Raw genomic sequence first — 19,333 nt, forward strand, 5'->3', positions numbered from 1 at the left:
GATATTTGACATACATCCATAATCAATTAAGTGCGCATGGCCCATCTTGAGAAGTAAAATTGAACTCTGTAGGATTTACTTACCTACTCTGAAGTAAATTTAGTTAGGGTCCTATAATTATAGATCAGGTCTGAAATGCCATCCTCGGATAATTTATTATGGTCTGATATGTGGACTGAAGGCTATATCCAAAATTGTACTATGTGAACGCTCTGTCAGCACAAGAATTTCTGCTCATGCAACATAACATTTCCCCCTTTCCTCCCCCTGTGCACCCCATAAATCTGTTCTTGGGGTTCCTCCAATCCCCTGGAGCAGACTTAGGGAGGTCAGGGGGAAGAGAGGGGGGAGTCCCAATGTGCAAGCAGAAATCCTTCCGCTGACAGGATGTGTTAGCTGAATACCACCATTTGACATTAACTAATGGTATGAGAACCATATTTTGTATGCTTTTTAGGTTTCTAGAGGCTCTCCATACAACATTACAAATAGCATTTCTTCTTACTATTAATGTCATGAAGATGTCCAATGTGGGAAAACCTTCCATTACAACTGGAATCCAGTTGTTTCAAATATTATATCTAAACATATCTACCTGGCAGTTGTACAGAATACTTATGTAATCCTTTTGATGCCATCTTAATAAATAAAATTGTTTATTAATGAAAATGAATGTGACAATGGCAACATATTTGTTTGCAGAGATATCTTATGCTGTAATCCTAAACACAGTTGTTGCAGAGTAAACTTCATTGAACATGATGGGACATACTTATGAATGATATTCATAGAATTGCTCTGTTATAATTGTCTTTGGTTTAAATACACCCAAAAAAAAAGGAAAGAGAAAAGAATATTGCCTGCCTAAAGTTAATTCCTCTATAGGGAAGTGTTTGGGACAATTTTATCTGAAAAGTTGGATAGAATATTTCATAGTTATACAACTTGTGCCATGTTTTTCTATATGAATTCAACCCTTTCCCCCTTCTCTCCACATTAATTCTTCCATTTTTGGTATTATCGAATGAACCAGGCATATTTTGTAATAATATTATAGTTAATATGCAAGAAGTACAAACTGCATAGAGAGACAATAATATTGACTTTGGCATTATTTACAACTATCCATTTATATTAAAAAATTGCTAATTCCTATATTGTATTCATGTAAGATATGTCCACTTGGATGTGCTCTCTTAAACTTCTGCTTCCAAACATTTTACAGGTGGTTCAGGCTTGGTTTGAGACACTTCTGCATTTTTCCCATTTTTCTTTGGTTCTTGCTCTGGAGTTTTGCTGCTTGTCTTTGTTTCTTTGAAATTTTTGGTTTCAATTTCTACTTTTTTCTCCTTCTTGTTAGAAAATGGAAATGTTTTCTTGTATCTGAACAAAATCATAAAAAAATAGATTAAAAAGTTGCCACCTTTACACTACATAGAAATTCTGGAAAGCTAGTGAAAGAGAAAAATACAGACAAACAGTAGCCATTATAAGAACAGCCATGTCTTGCAATGTTTCTAAAAGGAACATTCCAACAGCTGATGATTCTAAAAAGCCTCTTCAACTACTGCATTGCAGACATCAATTTGTGCTGTGGCAGCCAAGGCATATAACTCCTAATATGCAGATGGTATGTGGGCACAATCTTCTCAGTGGTGGCTCCTGTTCTCTTCAACAGGCTGCCCAGGGAAAATTGCATGAGCCCAAACCTGAAGATATTCTAGAGATAGTTTAGACTTGCATTATTTGGTATGACCATCTACATCATTGTATGGCAGCTTTTTATATATGTTTTACAAACGGTGGTTATTGTATCTTCCTGATTTCTTTAGTATGCTTTTATTTTTTGGGGGAAAGCCACATTTGGGCATTCTTGGAATTATATGTGGATATAAATACAATAAACAACTGCTTTGACAAGTGTGGCACAATTATGCATTACTTTCCTTGAGAAAACATTCTTTTAAAAATTACATACTTGGCATGTTTTGAGGTTGGGAGTCTTGACTGATCACTGTGAATGAGTAACTGATGAGTACCAGATATTTTAATACAAGAACCATAACGTTTGTGGATTTTTCTTCCCTCTTGTGAATGTGCCTGGAATATATTTGCTTCCATTATGTTACAATTTGTAAATCAAGCAAATGTGACAAGTCACCGTAAGTCTCCACTGCTCTCTTCTGCAAAGAAACTAGACTCTTGCACTACTTCTGGGAACATCTTACTACTCAAGGAAGTGAGTCATGCAGTGTCATGAAAAGTGCAAGGACAACTGTTTGTGGAGTTTCTCCCCCCCAGCCCCCTTTTTTTCTTTTTCTCCCCCCCCCCCGAAATTGGCTACCATTTTGTCCTATTCTTGTTATTCTGGTTTGTGTGCGATGTTATAAAATTCAATAAATATATATATTTAAAAGGGCAAGGGCAACTTAAATGACCATTAGGATGCTCTATGGCTAGTCTTGACCTCACTGAAGCCACATAAATGCCACCTTGCAGGACAGCTGTACAGGTTCATGGGTTTATGCACTTGAACAATGGGACTGATGGCTGTTGTTGCCAAGGTGTTGAGCTGGCATCAGGGCCCTAGTGCTAGGTTTTTTTATGAGCTGTTACTGCACAGAGGCTCACAGATCTGGTATTCAAGACCATCACATGAGGATTATGTAAATTATATCTGTAGTCACTATTGTGTCCACACAATCTAGGAGTTCATAGTTCAAAAGTTAGGTTTATGGGCTGGTTCACACTCTACGCTACTATCTAGGATGTACTTGCAGTGGGAAATGTGGGCTTGAAGGAACACCTGCACTCCTCTCCCATGTGTAGAACATTTTATATGGACAAATACCTTTGAGAGTGCATTCATGTGTGAATATGCGTTACCTGTGTTATGTTTCTACTGCATAAAAGAATATACATGCCAATAAAGGTACAGGGCTAGACACTGGCTTACACAAAGCATTCTGCTTACAGTGCACAAACCACTCCACATGCAGTGGGAGGAGTGCCCAAGTCCAAGTGCTCACTTCCTTGGCCAACATGTTGAATGTGCACATATCAAGGCGCAGTCTGGAGCAGGTGTATATCATATAAAGATGCATACCGACATTTATTTTAACAAACTATAATAGTGTTAGCACAAATGTGTGAAAGCAAAAAAACCCAAATCCTTACTTTTTGACATAGCAGACAGCTAAAACAACTGTAGCTGCAAAAAAGATGAGGGCAAGCACAAGGAGGGCAGTGGGAACACCTAGAAAGAAAAATAAAGAGATAACTTTAAGAATCACAGAGCTTAAAAGATCGTCCATCATGTCTGGTGGTTTCTAAAAGCTGGCCAGCAGCTCAGCACTATCACTGATTCAAGACGGTGTTAGTTATTTATTCATTTCTCAAATTTATATTCCGCCCTTCCTCCCAAAAAGAGCCTAGGGTGGCAAACAAAAACACTAAAAGCCCTCTAAAACATCTTAAAAACAAAAGTCTTTAAAACATATTGAAACAAAATATCTTAAAAAATATATTAAAGCAAAATATCTTAAAAACGTCTTTTTTTAAAAAAAAAAGTTAAAAACATCTTTAAAAGAAATTCCAATACAGACTAGGATAAGGTCTCTTTTATCTTTATCTCAGTCTGTGTTGGAATTCTGTTTAAGATGTTTTTAAAGTTGTTTTAAAAATCTTTTAAAGCCTTTTGGCTTGTTGAAAGAGGAAGATACTCAGTAGGCACCAAAAAAATAACAGAGATGGCACCTGTCTAATATTTAAGGGGAGGGAATTCCAAAGGGTAGGTGCCACTACACTAAAGGTCTGCTTCCTATTTTGTGTGGAATGTATCTCCTGATATACAGGCCCTCACTTGCAGAGCACAGTGATCAACTGGGTATATAAGTGGTAAGACTATCTTTCAGGTTTCCAGTCCCAGCCGCATATGGCTTTGTAGACCAAAACTAGAACCTTGAAACTGGCCTGGTAGCTAATGGACAGGCAGTGCAATTCTTTCAGCAGCAGGGTAATAGGTTGGCGATACCTTGCCCCAGTGAGCTGTCACACCACTGCATTTTGCACCAGCTGCAGCTTCCAGACCAACTTCAAGGGCAACCCCACATAGAGCTCCAGTAATCAGGAATCCAGTTTGGAAATTACCAGTGCATGGACAGCAGGGGTCAAGCTATTCCAGTCCAGAAACAGCTGCAGCTGTCTTACGAGCTGAAGTTGGTAAAAGGCACACCTAGCCACTGAGGACACCTGGGCTTCTAGTGACAAAGATGCATCCAGGAGCACCCCCAGACTATGAACCTGCTTTTTCAGAGGGAGTATGACCCCATCCAAAGCCAGCAATTAACCAATTATTATTTTTAACCTATAAAGTCCTTTATAGCATGGGATACAAATATTTGAGGGACTAACTTGGGCTGTATCACAGACCCAGTTCTAATCAGTGGATTGGACTCTGCTGTGATTGCCCTCTCTGCAAGAGCTTAGATTATCTGTGGCAAAGAACAGGACATTTACTGCTATGACCCCTAAATTGTGGAATGTTCTTTTCGTGAGGTGCTTTTCTCTCCCAATTTTTAAAAGTGTTGTAACATCTTTTTTTGCTTGCATTTGGTTTTTGTGTGTGGTCAAGCTGTGGCTGAATTTTGATCCTATTGATAAATCTCTTAGTTTTATTTATATTTATAAGATACATGTTTTGAACATCATATTTTATTTGTAATCCACTTCAGACTAACTGAGAAAGTGACATAAAATATCTTAAGCAAGCAACCTTTTTTTTTAATGCACAAGATACTTTTGTGACCAAGAACATCCAGCTGGAACTTCATAGAACAGCAGGAATTTTAGTAATAAATGCATACTTTTCCTGCTGATCAACTTGTCCCTCCCATGCATAAAATTAATTAGTCACTATGTCCTGGCATTTGATTTAATCTGGACATTCCCCCCCAAGATCTGACTTTTTGCAATAAGAAAAGTGATGGGAAAATGCACTGGACAGTGTGAGATAACACTTGCCTGATGCAATATCATCTAATCTCTCCACAAAAAAATCAAGATGAATGCTCAGTAAGCAGGCCACCTAGAAGCAACCAGTGACAGAATTAAAAACCTCCAGGTTTATGACTAATGTAAGACTGTAATGCTACCTACATTTACTTGGGAATAAGTCCCATTCAATGATGATAACTTCTTTCAGCAGGAATGAGGGTGCCTAGATGCAAAAGAGGACAAGGCACATGTAGAAGCAAGGATTTTCTACAGATGTAGCTTGCACAACAGTGACATCTGCTGAAATTCCCTCTTATCAACTATCAAAAGTGCAGGAGTCCTGTCCTCTTTTCTATCTGGCCACCGTGGCAGGAATTTTCCATACAAAGACTTTGAAGCCATTTACGTAGCTCAGTATCCCTGGACTGAACCAACTTTCCTTTCAGGTAGGAATTTGTTTTCTATTTTAGTCCATAACTACTTTGTCATGCTGTCACCCGCCACGATGAACAATTATTAACCATCTTGCCTTAACATTTCTCCCACAAGCAAGAAAGTAGCAGAAATCCACCACAATGGGGCTGGGCAACCTGCATCCCTCAGCCTTATTTTATGCAAATATGGCAAGGAAAGGAAAATGGGTAAAAGGATAGCAGAAAGAAAGAGGGGCAAAGGGGGGTACTCATCCACTTTTGGCTCTGTCCTCAGCAATTAGTTGTATTAGCCCCAGCTAGAGTTGCCTGGTCAGACGTATCCCAGAGTCAGAGCAGAGCTTGGAAAAGTTACTTTTTTGAACTACAGCTCCCATCAGCCCCAGCCAGCATGGCCACTGGATTGGGCTGATGGGAGTTGTAGTTCAAAAAAGTAACTTTTCCAGGCTCTGAGTCAGAGGCAGGCCCTCGTGATGTCACAGGGGGTGGGGTCAAGTGATGTCATTAAGCATGATACCTTAAACATCAACCACAGTTGCTTGGAGCATACCACTCAAACAAAAACATTTATCTGATTGGAAATTAAAATAGAAAGCTTAGCTAAAAGATGGAGCCTGGGTAGGGAACATTTAATCTAGCCTACTTGCTTCTTGCAAGAAGGGTTTAAATGCTCTCGGGCCAGGCCGGTCACCAGAAGGCCATTGTAGGAAGAAAGGAACCTAGGGTTGTGGAGATGTTAGGTAGGAGCACTCAGGAGTAAAGATGGATGCCCTTGAAGGCTGCAATTCTAAACATACTAAGCCCCATAAAACTCAATAGGACTTACTTCTGAGCAGATATGGTTTTGATTGTGCTGTTGGTAAAGCTTGACTAGGGATCCTCTGCAAAGATATCCATATCCAAGCAGGGTTAGCAACTCCCTGCCTGAAATGCCCTGCCCCTACCTTGTAACATGGCTGCTCCAAATTTCTTTACAGATGACCCTTCACTTCAGAAGGAGGTCTGAGAAATAAATAAGAGTAAGAAGATTCTCTGTCCTTTTCTGTCTACCCTTTGGAACTGGGTTCACAGCCAACCCAATTCCAGTGAATAATAATTGATAGAGAGAAAACACACATGGTTTGGTCTACCTTCATAGGCAGCAGCTTGGGAACAACACTTGCAGCCACACTTCCCAGTATGTGAATTCGCTTTTACCACTACTGGACAAAGAAACACTGTCATGCAACCAACAAGGTGCATCATCAGTGGGTTTAAGGGGGCTGAGCTGAGCGCATGGAACCACTGTTGTTGCTTCTATGGATATAAGGGAGTGAGGCTAAAAGTGAATGAAATGCAATTAGAAAAAGAAAAATAAGACAGTGATGATTTCCTAAATGCAATACCATACCAACCACTACAAGATTTCTATGAGTAAGGCAGAAAACACAGCATCCCACTAACAGTTAAGATTCCTAACCAAAAATCAAAACTAAAACAATCCTGGCAGCCAGTCAGACAAGATCACAGAAATCCCCATGGAGCACAACCTGACCCGGGGCTGCAGTTAGTGCAGAATGCTGTGGCACAATTGCTGACATGAGTGAGACCCTATCAGTACATAATACCTCTGCTCTGAAATCTGCACTGGTTCCTGATTTGCTACCAGGCCAAGTTGAAGGTATAATTTCCATGTTATGGGTGACACATAGTACTTGTTCTGCTCTTGTAAGAAATCAGTCCTTTAGTGTGGCAGCACCTACGCTTTGGAACTCCCTGCCTATTGACATTAGGCAGACACCTTCATTGTACTCTCTTCGGCACCTGCCAAAAACATTTTTGTTTAGGCAAGCCTACCCAAACATGTAGAAACTATTGTGTTTTTAATCTGTTTTTAACTCATTGTTGGTTTTATTATTTTGAATGTTTTTAAATACCTGTCTTTAACTGTTTTTGCCAATAATTTTATTGTTTTAATTTCTTCTGTAAACCGCTTTGAGATTTTTTACAATAAAGCGGTATATAAATGTTGTAAATAAAATACATAAATCAATTTCGGAGTCACTTTGGCCCTTAGGTCTCTTTCCATTTTTAGGAACAAAGGAACAAGCCATATACTGACTCAGGCTATTTGGTGCTATCTAGCTCAGTAGTACTGATGACATGGACTAGCATTTGCTCTCCAGGTTTCCAGGCAATAGTCTTTTTCTGAAATTGAATTTTGGACCTTTGCATGCAAAGCATATGCCCTACACCTGAGCTACAGCCCTTCCCCTGTTTAAAAAAGTATCTTTTAAAATTGTTCATTTCAATTCACTAATGAACGCACATCATACCTAGGGCAGATCCACACCATTCATTTAAACTGCATTCAACACATATATGAAACACATGAATCACATCACAGAATCATGGGAACTGTAATTTGTTACGGGTGGTGGGATGTATAACTATGAGGGGGAAAACACACTTCCCAGGATTCTTTGGGGGAAGTAATGTGCTTTAAATGCAAGTTGGATATGCTTTAAATGTATTGTGTGGATCTACTTAATACATTTTGCCTGCATGTAAATCATTTTAACTATTTTTTTTTAATGGAAATGAGCTATAAAGTTTACTGGATAACCATGGGCTACTCACCATGTCTCAGCCTAATCTGCCCTTCAGGATGAAAACAACAGAGGGGAACCATGAACATCTCAAGGAAGAAGGGCACACTTAAAGTGTAGAGGAAATAATGATGTACAACCATAGTGTGAAATCAGATCCTTATCGGAACATAGTATGAAGAAATATTTATGTAAGCATGACTGTTAAAGATGTTTATTATTTACACAACCTGTAAAGGTATTTATAGTGCAATCCTATGTTTGTTTACTCAGAAGCAAGTCCCAATGTATTCAATGGGGCTTGCTCAAACAGGGAAGAACAGAACTGCAACCTCAAGTGATAAGGAACTTCACTCACCCAACCCAAAATTCAGAATTGTGCCACTTTAAGCTGTTTTGCAACTGTTTATACTTTTTATAGTTATTGGATTTTAAAGGGATTTATTTCTTGTGAGCTGCCTTGGTTTCCAATCGGCAATCCTATCTCACAGGGTTGTTGGGAAGACTCCAAATACACACACACATTGGAGATGTAAATATACATAGACAAAAATAAACATCTTTAACAGTCATGCTTATATAAATATTCCTCATACTAGGAATATTTGACTGAGTGGATCCAGGGTGTGGTCAATTGTGGGAGGGAGTGGTTCCAGCTGCCTTGAAAGAGGTGGTGATCCGACCTCTCCTGAAAAAGCGCACTCCGGACCCATTGGTTTGTGACGACTACCAACCGGTCACAAATACCCATTTTTTAGGGAAGGTGATTGAGAGGGTTGTGGCACAGCAATTGCAAGTACTCTTGGATGAAAGAGATTATCTTGACCCATTCCAGTCTGAGTTCAGGCCTGGTTATGGGACCTAATCGACCTTGGTCGCCCTGGTGGATGACCTTTATCGGGAGAAGGACAGGGGGAGTGCAACCGTGTTATTCTTACTCGTTATTCTCTCAGTGGCTTTTGATACCATTGACCATGGTATCCTTCTGGGCTGACTTGGTGAGATGGGTATTGGAGGCACTGTTTTACAGTGGTTCTGATCCTATCTCCAAGGTCGTTCTCAGAGAATAGCATTGGGTGATTGTCTTTTGGCCCCATGGCAGTTGTGCTGTGGAGTGCTGCAGGGTACCATCTTGTCCCCCATGCTATTTAACATCTATATGAAGCCCCTGGGAGCGGTGATCAGAGATTTGGGGTGAGGTGTCAGCAATATGCTGACAATACCCAACTCTATTTCTCTGTAACATCTGAATCGGGAGAGGCCGTGCAAGCCCTGGACCACTACCTGGACTCGGTGGTGGGCTGGATGAGGGCCAATAAATTGAGTCTGAATCCTAGCAAGACGGAGGCACTGTGGGTTGGTGGTTCCCGAGTTCAGATATTTGGTCAGTTGCCTGATTTGGATGTGGTCATAGTCCCTCTGAAAGAGCAGGTTTGTAGTCTGGAGGTGCTCCTGGATCCATCTTTGTCACTAGAGGCCCAGGTGACCTCCATGGCTTAGGAGTGCCTTTTACCAGCTTTGGCTGGTAAGACAGCTGTGGTCGTTTCTGGACTGGGATAGCCTGACCACTGTTGTCCACACACTGGTAACCTCTAGGCTGGATTACTCTAATGAGCTCTATGTGGGGCTGCGCTTGAGGTTGGTCTGGAAGTTGCAGCTGGTGCAAAATTAGTGTGGTGGCACCTACCCTGTGGAATTCTCTCCCCTTAAATATTAGACAGGTGCCATCTCTTTTGGGTGTCTGTTGAAGACCTTTGTCTTTCAACAAGCTTTTTAAGTTGAGACCTATACCAGTCTGCATCTGTGTTGGAATTGCTTTTTAATGTGTTCTTAAACCTTCTTTTTAAAAATGTTTTTAATCTTAGATGTTTTGATAGCTTTTTTAAAGTAATGTTTTTGAAAATGTTTTAATGTGTTTTAAAGTTTGTTTTTAGAATGTTTTAATGTTTTTAGTGTTTTGGTTTGCCGCCCTGGGCTCCTGCTGGGAGGAAGGGCGGGATATAATAATAATAATAATAATAATAATAATAATAATTAATAATATCCTGATAAGTATTTGGTTTCACACTATGGTTGTAAATTATTACTTCCTCTAAATTTTATGTGTGCCCTTCCTTGGGATGTTCATGGTTCCCTTCTGCTGTTTTCATCTTGAGGGGCAGATTAGGCTGAGATGGTGAGTAGCCCATGGTCACCCAGTAAATGTTACAGCTCATATCCATTAAAAAAATTAATTAATATGATTGGCATTCAGGCAACGATTATTAAGTAGATCCAGACAATACATTTATAGCACATCCAACTTGCATTTAAAGTGCATGACTTCCACTAAAGAATCCTGGGAAGTATGTTTCCCCCTCATAGTTTATTGTTCCCACTACCCTTAACAAACTACAGTTCCCATGAATCTGTAGTGAGATTCGTGTGCTTCAAATATGTGTTGAATGTGGTTTAAATGAATGGTGTGGATCTGCCCTAGGTATGATGCGCATTCATTAGTGAATTGAAAAGAACAATTTTAAAAGATACTTTTTTAAACAGAGGAAGGGTTGTAGCTCAGGTGTAGGGCATATGCTTTGCATGCAAATGTCCAAACTTCATTTTCTGGAAAAGACTATTGCCTGGAATCCTGGAAAACCAATGCTAGAAGGTAGGGGTAGGGCATTCCAGCCACAGGGTTGCCAACCCTGCTTAGATATGGATATTTTTGCAGAGGATCCCTAGTCAAGCTTCACCAACAGCACAATTGAAACCATGTCTACTCAGAAGTAAGTCCTATTGAGGTCTATGAGGCTTAGTAAGTATGTTTAGAATTGCAGCCTTCAAGGGCATCCATCTTTACTCCTGAGTGCTCCTATCTAACATTTCCACAACCCTAGGTTCCTTTCTTCCTACAATGGCCTTCTGGTTACTGGCCTGGCCTGAGGGCATTTAAATCCTTCTTGCGAGAAGCAAGTAGATTTATCTTAATTTCTAATCAGAGAAATATTTCTAATCAGAGAAATTTTTGTTTTAACTGTATGCTCCAAAGAACTGTGGTTGATGCGGTATCATGCTTAATGACATCACTAGGGCCCATTCCTGTGACATCACTAAGACCCGCCCCATGACATCACTAGTGCCTGCCCCTGAAAACTCAGGGTTTGGGCTGCTTCTGACCTGGCAACCCTGTTGTTGTTGTTGTTATGTGTCTTCAAGTCGATTATGACTTATGGCGACCCTATCAATCAGTGACCTCCAAGAGCATCTGTCATGATCCACCCTGCTCAGATCTTGTAAGTTCAGGTCCGTGGCTTCCTTTATGGAATCAATTCATCTCTTGTTTGGTCTTCCTCTTTTTCTACTCCCTGCTGTTTTCCCCAGCATTATTGTCTTTTCTAGTGAATCATGTCTTCTTATGATGTGTCCAAAGTATGATAACCTCATTTTCATCATTTTAGCTTCTAGTGACAGTTCTGGTTTAATTTGTTCTAACACCCAATTATTTATCTTTTTTGCAGTCCATGGTATGCGCAAAGCTCTCCTCCAACACCACATTTCAAATGAGTTGATTTTTCTCTTATCCGCCTTTTTCACTGTCCAGCTTTCACATCCATACATAGAGATCGGGAATACCATGGTCTGAATGATCCTGACTTTGGTGTTCAGTGATACATCTTTGCATTTGAGGACCTTTTCTAGTTCTCTCATAACTGCCCTCGCCAGTCCTAGCTTTTCCAAGGTGAGACTTGAAGAAGCTACACGTTACCTTTTTATTTTTTTCTGATGGTACATCTTTCCAATCACATTAGCTTGGATCTTCTGTGAATAGAAAGCCTTTTCTACACAAGGTAGGGAATTTTCCAACATAGTTAATCTGTTATATATATATATTAGTTGATAGTGTTGCGCTGTGTGTATTTGTGTGCTTAATTTAGTTTAAAGCAACCCCACAGCAACAGTAACAGCAGATGTTGAAATGCGAGTGTGCCAGCGTGTACGTGCGTTTGCCTAAGAAAGCAGGCTTTTACCCTGCATCAGCATCACTGAGACTTGAGACTTAGTAAAATAGGAAAAGCTACTTTATTTATAGAAATACATAGTAGATAGAAAAGGCATACTTTGTTCTAACTAACTAGCTAAGTTGGAGGCGTAATGCCCAGGTGCGGGAGTTAGCCCCATGCTTGCAGAGAGTAGAGTCAAAGGAATGTCTCCTCTCTCCTGTACAGCCGGAGAATAAAGGAGTGGAAAAGGGCAAAAGGAGGAGGGGCAGGTAAGCTTCCCTAAAGACGTCACAGTCTAGCGAGGAGAAGGAGTTGAGGGTGAAAGAGAATAGCTTGCCAAAGGCCACCTACTATTAAGTTCATGGTGAAGGCAAGATTCAAAGAAGGGACTTCCTCAATCTCTTTACCACCACACTACGCCAATTCTCAATTGTTTTAAGACTACATCTTGAAAAGAGTCTCAAAACATGTCAGGAATAAAGAATGAATCTGATCTGCACAGATCTAGTTTATTGTGTATTCTTTACTGATTCTTGCTTCAAAAGAACACCTTTCCCTTACTCTCACTCAGAAAATGGATTTTTAAAACCTCAGATTCACACATCTAGCATAAAGATAAATGTGACTATACTTTAAGAGACTTCCCATACCTGGAACCTTGTTGTGGTGGACAATAATGATAACAACAACAACAACAACAATAATAATAATAATTCCTTGGAACTACGCTTTATTAAAAGAGAACATTACATCTACTAGCAAAGGATCAGAACCCATGGGAAACGTACCCAAACAACCATACATCTAAATCCTCTAAGCTAAATCATAGGATGTGGCTTTTACCTCCAAATAGGACCCCATCATTTCTAAAGGCAGTTCTTTTTGCAGTGAGATGTAGGACCTCGTCCACAGTAGTTGGTGCTGGCGGTGAAAAGGTCTCTGTTATGCATATAACACGATATAGTTTAGAAACCTTCTTAGTTTGCTGTGACTCAGATGTTGGAACTACCGCTGAAGTGTCCTGAGACAAAACTGTTGAAGTAGAGTTTGTCTCAGTAGTGAAGTCCAGTAGTGCAGTTGTAGTTTCTTCTGGTTCACAGGAATTAATCCATGTGTCTGAAAAGGTGGGAGAAAGCAGTGCAATAAGATGTATCGACAGTATTTGACATACAGCTGAAAGTACCTTCCCTACTGAATTGCAGCGGACATTCTGCTACTTGCTATGATGTACCATAATAAATCAGGTAATTTCTCTCTTTCATTGTTATTTTTGTTTAAGGTACACATAATCATAATCAGCATCACTGCTTCAATGAAGGGGGCAACACTTTAAAAAACATTTCAGTGAGTAGTACTGAACATGCTACGTAGTGATGGTGTGTTGAGTGTCCATTCAAAATAAATGCTTTGCTGGGCACTCTATCTCCTGTTTTAAATATACAACCTGATTATGAAGGCTAACTGTGGTGGTGGGGTTGGGGTCAGCGTCAGGGGGGAAGGATTGGGCTGATTTTAATTTTTTATTGGAAGCATAATAGAAGAGGAAGGAGTTAACTTCACCCATCCTTTACACCATGGTCCCTACAAAAATACCAGGAAAAAAGTTTGGGAGGAGGTAGCAGCTGTTATTTAAATGAAGGAACAAGCATATTCATTGCTTTCCTACAATTAACCCCATCTAGTTCATCTAATTTGGCCAGGAAAAACAGTGAAATCACTCATTACATTTAAATGTGCAGTGGTTGTGGTGGTGCTATGCTCATTGGAAACCTACATTTTAAAAGCATATATTGTGTGTGCTATAAGTACAGCAGAAGAACTGGGCTGCAAATGTGATCCTGAGGAGTGACTAATCCCTTATTTTTAAGATCAAGTTTATATGATTTATCCAGCTTGAAAGCTATTATGGTGCCAATCATAATAGTGACCTCTTTACAGTTCTTAATAGGAATCCCTGGTGGGAAGCTTGATGATGCATTTACATTGACTGAATAGGATGCTGAATAACAGATATACTTTCCTTCACCAGTCTTACAGTGATGGTATGAGCAGTGCTTCACTTAAGAAAGAGATTTGATACAAAATATGATTACATGATCTATAATCTTATCTCACTCACCTGAAGTATTGTAACAGAAAACACGACCTTTATAATCATGTGGGGTTCTCCAGATGGCTACGCCAATTTTATTCTGACCGCATTTTTGATTTGGAGTTATCCGAGAAATGACAACATATCCTTCTTGTACCCAGCCAAAACTGCAATGAAAAGCATCTGTTACATGTGTGCTCATATCAAGGAATGTAATGTTTTTACTAGTGGTTGATAAAAGTAGCATATCTAAGGTAAACTCCAGAACTTGTATTTTGGTCACTGTGGGCCAATGGACAGAGTATTTAGCTGGGAGAGACCCAACTTTCTGTTTAGTCCTAAAACTCATTAGACAACCTACTCTGCATCATGGAGTTGTTGTTGTTGTTGTTGTTTTTATATATCACCACATAGCCGAAGCTTTCTGGGCGGTTTACAACAATTAAAAACATTAAAAACAAATATACAAATTTAAAAAACACATTTTAAAAAAGCAATTTAAAAACACATGCTAAAATGCCTGGGAGAAGAGGAAAGTCTTGACCTGGTGTCAAACAGATAACAGTGTTGGCACCAGGTGCACCTCGTCAGGGAGATCGTTCCATAATTTGGGGGCCACCAATGAGAAGGCCCTCTCCCTTGTTGCCAGACTCCCAGCTTCCCTCAGAGTAGGCACCCGGAAGAGGGCCTTGGATGTTGAGTGTAGTGTACAAGTGGGTTCATGTTGGAAGACGTGTTCCATCAGGTATTGTGGTCCCAAGCCGTGTAAGGCTTTATAGGTTAAAACCAGCACCTTGAATCGAGCTCGGAAACATACAGGCAGCCAATGCAAGTGGGCGAGAATCGGTTTTATATGTTTAAACCATCTGGTCCCTGTTACCAATCTGGCCGCTGCATTTTGCACAAGCTGCAGCTTCCAAACCATCTTCAAAGGCAGCCGTACGTAGAGCGCATAGCAGTAATCTAACTTGGAGGTTACCAGAGCATAGACAACTGAAGCGAGGTTATCCCTGTCCAGATACGGGCATAGCTGGGCCACCAACCAAAGTTTGTAGAAGGCACTCCGTGTCACCGAGGCTACCTGAGCCTCAAGTGACAGAGATGGTTCTAGGAGAACCCCCAAGCTACGAACCTGCTCCTTCAGGGGGAGTGCAACCTCATCCAGAACAGGTGGTACATCCACCATCCGGTCAGAAGAACCACCCACTAGCAGCATCTCAGTCTTGTCTGGATTGAGCCTCAGTTTATTAGCCCTCATCCAGTCCATTGTCGCAGCCAGGCACCGGTTCTGCACATTCACAGCCTCACCCGAAGAAGAAGAAAAGGAGAAATAGAGCTGCATGTCATCGGCATACTGATGGCAACGCACTCCAAAACTCCAGATGACCACACCCAACGGTTTCATGTAGATGTTGAACAGCATGGGGAACAGAACTGACCGGTGAGGAACCCCATACTGGAGAGTCCAGAGTGCCGAGCAATGTTCCCCAAGCACCACCTTCTGGAGGCGACCTGCCAAGTAGGAGCAGAGCCACCGCCATGCAGTCCCTCCCACTCCCAACTCAGCCAGTCTTCCCAGAAGGATACCATTGGGGAACCATTGGGGAACATTGCTCGACTCCTTGGACTCTCCATTGTGGAGTCCCTCAGGGGTCGGTTTTGTCCCCCATCCTTTTTAACATCTACATGCAGCCTCTGGGTGCCGTCATCAGGAGTTTTGGAGTGCGTTGCCACCAGTACGCTGATGACACGCAGCTCTATTTCTCCTTTTCATCTTCTACAGGTGAGTCTGTGGATGTGCTGAATCACTGCCTGACCGCGATAATGGACTGGATGAGAGCTAATAAACTGAGACTCAATCCAGACAAGACTGAGACACTGTTGGTGAATGCCTTCCCTGCCCAGATGGTGGATGCTTACCCTGTTCTAGATGGGGTTACACTCCCCTTGAAGGAACAGGTTCGTAGTCTTGGGGTTCTTTTCGATCCTTCCTTGTCTCTGGAGGCGCAAGTGGCCACGGTGGCAAGGAATGCATTCTACCACCTTCGGTTGGTAGCCCAGCTACGCCCCTATCTGGACAGGGATGACCTCGCCTCAGTTGTTCATGCTCTGGTAACTTCTAGGTTGGATTACTGTAATGCGCTCTACGTAGGGCTGCCCTTGAAGACAGTTCGGAAGCTTCAGCTAGTGCAAAACGCAGCAGCCAGACTGCTGACGAGGACCAGCCGGTCAGCGCATATAACACCTGTTCTGGCCCGTTTGCACTGGCTACCTATTTGCTTCCGAGCCAGATTCAAGGTGCTGGTTTTGACCTATAAAGCCTTACACGGCGTGGGACCGCAGTATCTTGTGGAACGCCTCTCCTGCTATGAACCAACCTGGTCACTTCGCTCAGCGTCTAAGGCCCTGCTCCGGGTACCAACCCATCGGGAAGCCCGGAGGACAGTTACTCGATCTAGGGCCTTTTCTGTAGTGGCCCCCGAATTGTGGAATAGCCTCCCCGAAGAAATACGCCTGGCACCGACGCTTCTATCTTTTCGGCGCCAGGTTAAGACCTGGCTATGCTCCCAGGCATTTTAATGCGTTTAATGTTACAATTTTAAATCTCTTTGTTTCAGTTTATTTATTGTGATATTTTGTATTTCTGTACTTTTAATCTTTTGTACACCGCCCAGAGAGCTATTCGCTGTGGGCGGTTTAAAAATGAAATAAAATAAATAAAATAAATAAATAAACCATGGTCGATGGTATCGAAAGCCGCTGAGAGATCAAGGAGAATCAACAGAGTCACACTCCCCATCTCTCTCCCAACAGGACAACCAAGGCTGTTTCTGTGCCAAAACCAGGCCTGAAACCCGACTGAAATGGATCCAGATGATCGGTCTCATCCAAGGGTGTTTGGAGCTGGCCTGCAACCACTCGTTCAAGGACTTTGCCCAGGAATTGAACATTTGCCACAGGCCTATAGTTATTAAAAATTTCTGGGTCCAGGAAGGGTCTCTTCAGGAGTGGTCTCATTACCGCCTCTTTCAGGCTGCCAGGGACCACTCCCTCTTTCAGAGAGGCATTAATCACTTCCCTGGCCCAGCTGGCTGTTCCATCCCTGCTAGCTTTTATTAGCCAAGAAGGGCAAGGATCCAGCACAGAAGTGATTGCACGAACCTGTCCAAGCACCTTGTCAACGTCCTCAAGCTGTACCAACTGAAACTCATCCAAGAAATCGGGACAAGGCTGTGCTCTGGGTACCTCACTTGATTCACCTGCTATAACACTGGAGTCTAAGTCCTGCCGGATGCTGAAGATTTTATCCTGGAAGTGCCTAGCAAATTCATTACAGCGGGCCTCAGATGGTTCTACCATGTCCCTGGGGCCAGCGTGTAATAGCCCCCGGACAATTCTGAAGAGCTCTGCTGGGCGGCAGAGTAATTATGAGGTAAAGGAAATGCAAAAAGTGGCATAAAAAGTTTATCTCACAGGTGTATTAAAAAAGATAGGCAATATTGTCTGCTGTTGACATCTTTATGGATTTGCAGTTCAAGATATGTAACTTATATCTGAACAGATGAAATAGTTATTTGTTTGGTGTGGGGTGGGAAGAGACATTTTAAAACCCAAAGGATGAAATGCTGATCCATGGGTCTGGACGGCACCACTGTGCATGAAAATTGGATGCAAATTGTCCTATGGGCAAATAAACATATGCAATTACAATGCAGCCTTCCTACTGATGATATATTTTAATGTGGTTCTTCACTGTAAACAAACTGCTCATCCAATAGCCACTATCTATCTCGCACTACTGCAGTCAAGACAAGATGTTTGGTTGCTGTACAGCAGAATCCTGTGCATGTTTATTCAGAAGTAGATCTCATTGTTTTCAGTACGGCTCACTCCTAAAGATTCAGATTAAATAGTAAAATTGGTAAGTGCAGAAAATGAAGAACTGATATAATGGCAAAGGCAGGATGTTACAGTGGGAACAAGAGTATAAAAGGATGGTAAGAAACGTGATTAAAGTGGGCATAGATATCAACTATTAGATTACTAACGCTGTGAGCCAAAGAACCACACAACCAGTTCTGTCACCCTAAGGAACTCTGGGCTTCTGTGTATCCAACAGCGGCCCTTCAAGGGACATGGCACATAATTTTGAAAACCTATGGAAGTTTCAAAAGAAGCTTGTGATATGCATAGCAGGCTCCTGTTTAATAGAAGATGAACATTTCACTAAGCATGCCCAGTGCTGTTTGAGTACCCCCTGAAGTATTTCTTTGGTTCAGACCGCTGTACAAAGCAACAGAAATAAACAATGGATGATATTCAATATTAATCATAAGATAGACCCATGGATTTCAGTGGGCTTGCTGTTCTGAGTATGACTAATAATGGATATCACCATGCAGACTTACACTTAAAGATTTGAAATCCATTATGTGAAAAAAAGAATTAACAGCACAATCCTAACCATGTCTACTCAGAAGTAAGACCAGGTAAGTGAGGGTAGGATTGCAGCCTTAATCCCAGAATGGATGACCTACTTTTAAGGTAAGAAAACTAAGAGTAAGGTGGAGGTATTTAATTATTGCTTAAATATTGAGTGATTTATGAGTGAGTACTAATAACATTTTGTAAATATTATATCTACAAAGAGATAATGACTATTTGTTAACATACAATAAAATATTTTAAATGTTGAAGATTTTTGGTACCTGCAGGTTTCCATGCCGTGCTTCCGAGCCCTTTCAACCTCGGATTTATATGCCATCCTTAACCCCAGCTGCCCGCATACACCTTGTCCTTCGATGAAATTAAATGCACCTTTATTCTTATATGAAACAAGAGTTATTCCAGAAATCCTGCACGGCAGAGTGTTAATATCTGCAAATTGAGTAGACATACGTCAAGTTATTACCTGTAGATGTTTGATATTTAATTCCATGTACTTTGCAGAGCAGAAAAAAATTGTAAGAGCTACTTTACATAAAGTCTAGTACGGTTTAAACTGACTGACAGAGCTTCTCCAATATTTCAGGCAGGGGGTCTTGCCTATCGCCAATATCTGAACTTTTTTTAACTGAAAATAACTCAGATTGAATTTGCAAGAGCCAGTGTACAGTACAGTTTAGAGTGTTTTATAAGGATGGAGGAAGCTGTGTTCAGACTCCCCCTCAGCTAATGAAACTAGTCACTGGGTGGCCTTGAGCTAGTCACTATCTCTCAGTGTAGCCTATCATACAGGATTGT

The 19,333-nt window shown here is 41.2% G+C and overlaps 1 protein-coding gene across 1 annotated transcript in view; it reads right to left on the reverse strand.

Moving 5' to 3' along the window:
* Window positions 1-639: 639 nt before the first annotated feature.
* The window catches only part of LYVE1 (lymphatic vessel endothelial hyaluronan receptor 1), a 31,380-nt gene continuing 12,686 nt past the window's right edge, over window positions 640-19,333 (reverse strand). The window contains exons 2-6 of the mRNA XM_061610406.1: window positions 18,799-18,967; window positions 14,117-14,256; window positions 12,841-13,113; window positions 3,178-3,256; window positions 640-1,383 (exon numbers count right to left, since the gene is read on the reverse strand). Coding sequence (XP_061466390.1) covers window positions 1,197-1,383; window positions 3,178-3,256; window positions 12,841-13,113; window positions 14,117-14,256; window positions 18,799-18,967 — 848 coding nt within the window. The 3' untranslated portion in view covers window positions 640-1,196. The remainder of the gene's footprint in view (window positions 1,384-3,177; window positions 3,257-12,840; window positions 13,114-14,116; window positions 14,257-18,798; window positions 18,968-19,333) is intronic.

The sequence above is a fragment of the Rhineura floridana genome, chromosome 2, assembly GCF_030035675.1.
Source record: "Rhineura floridana isolate rRhiFlo1 chromosome 2, rRhiFlo1.hap2, whole genome shotgun sequence".
Lineage (NCBI taxonomy): Eukaryota > Metazoa > Chordata > Lepidosauria > Squamata > Rhineuridae > Rhineura > Rhineura floridana.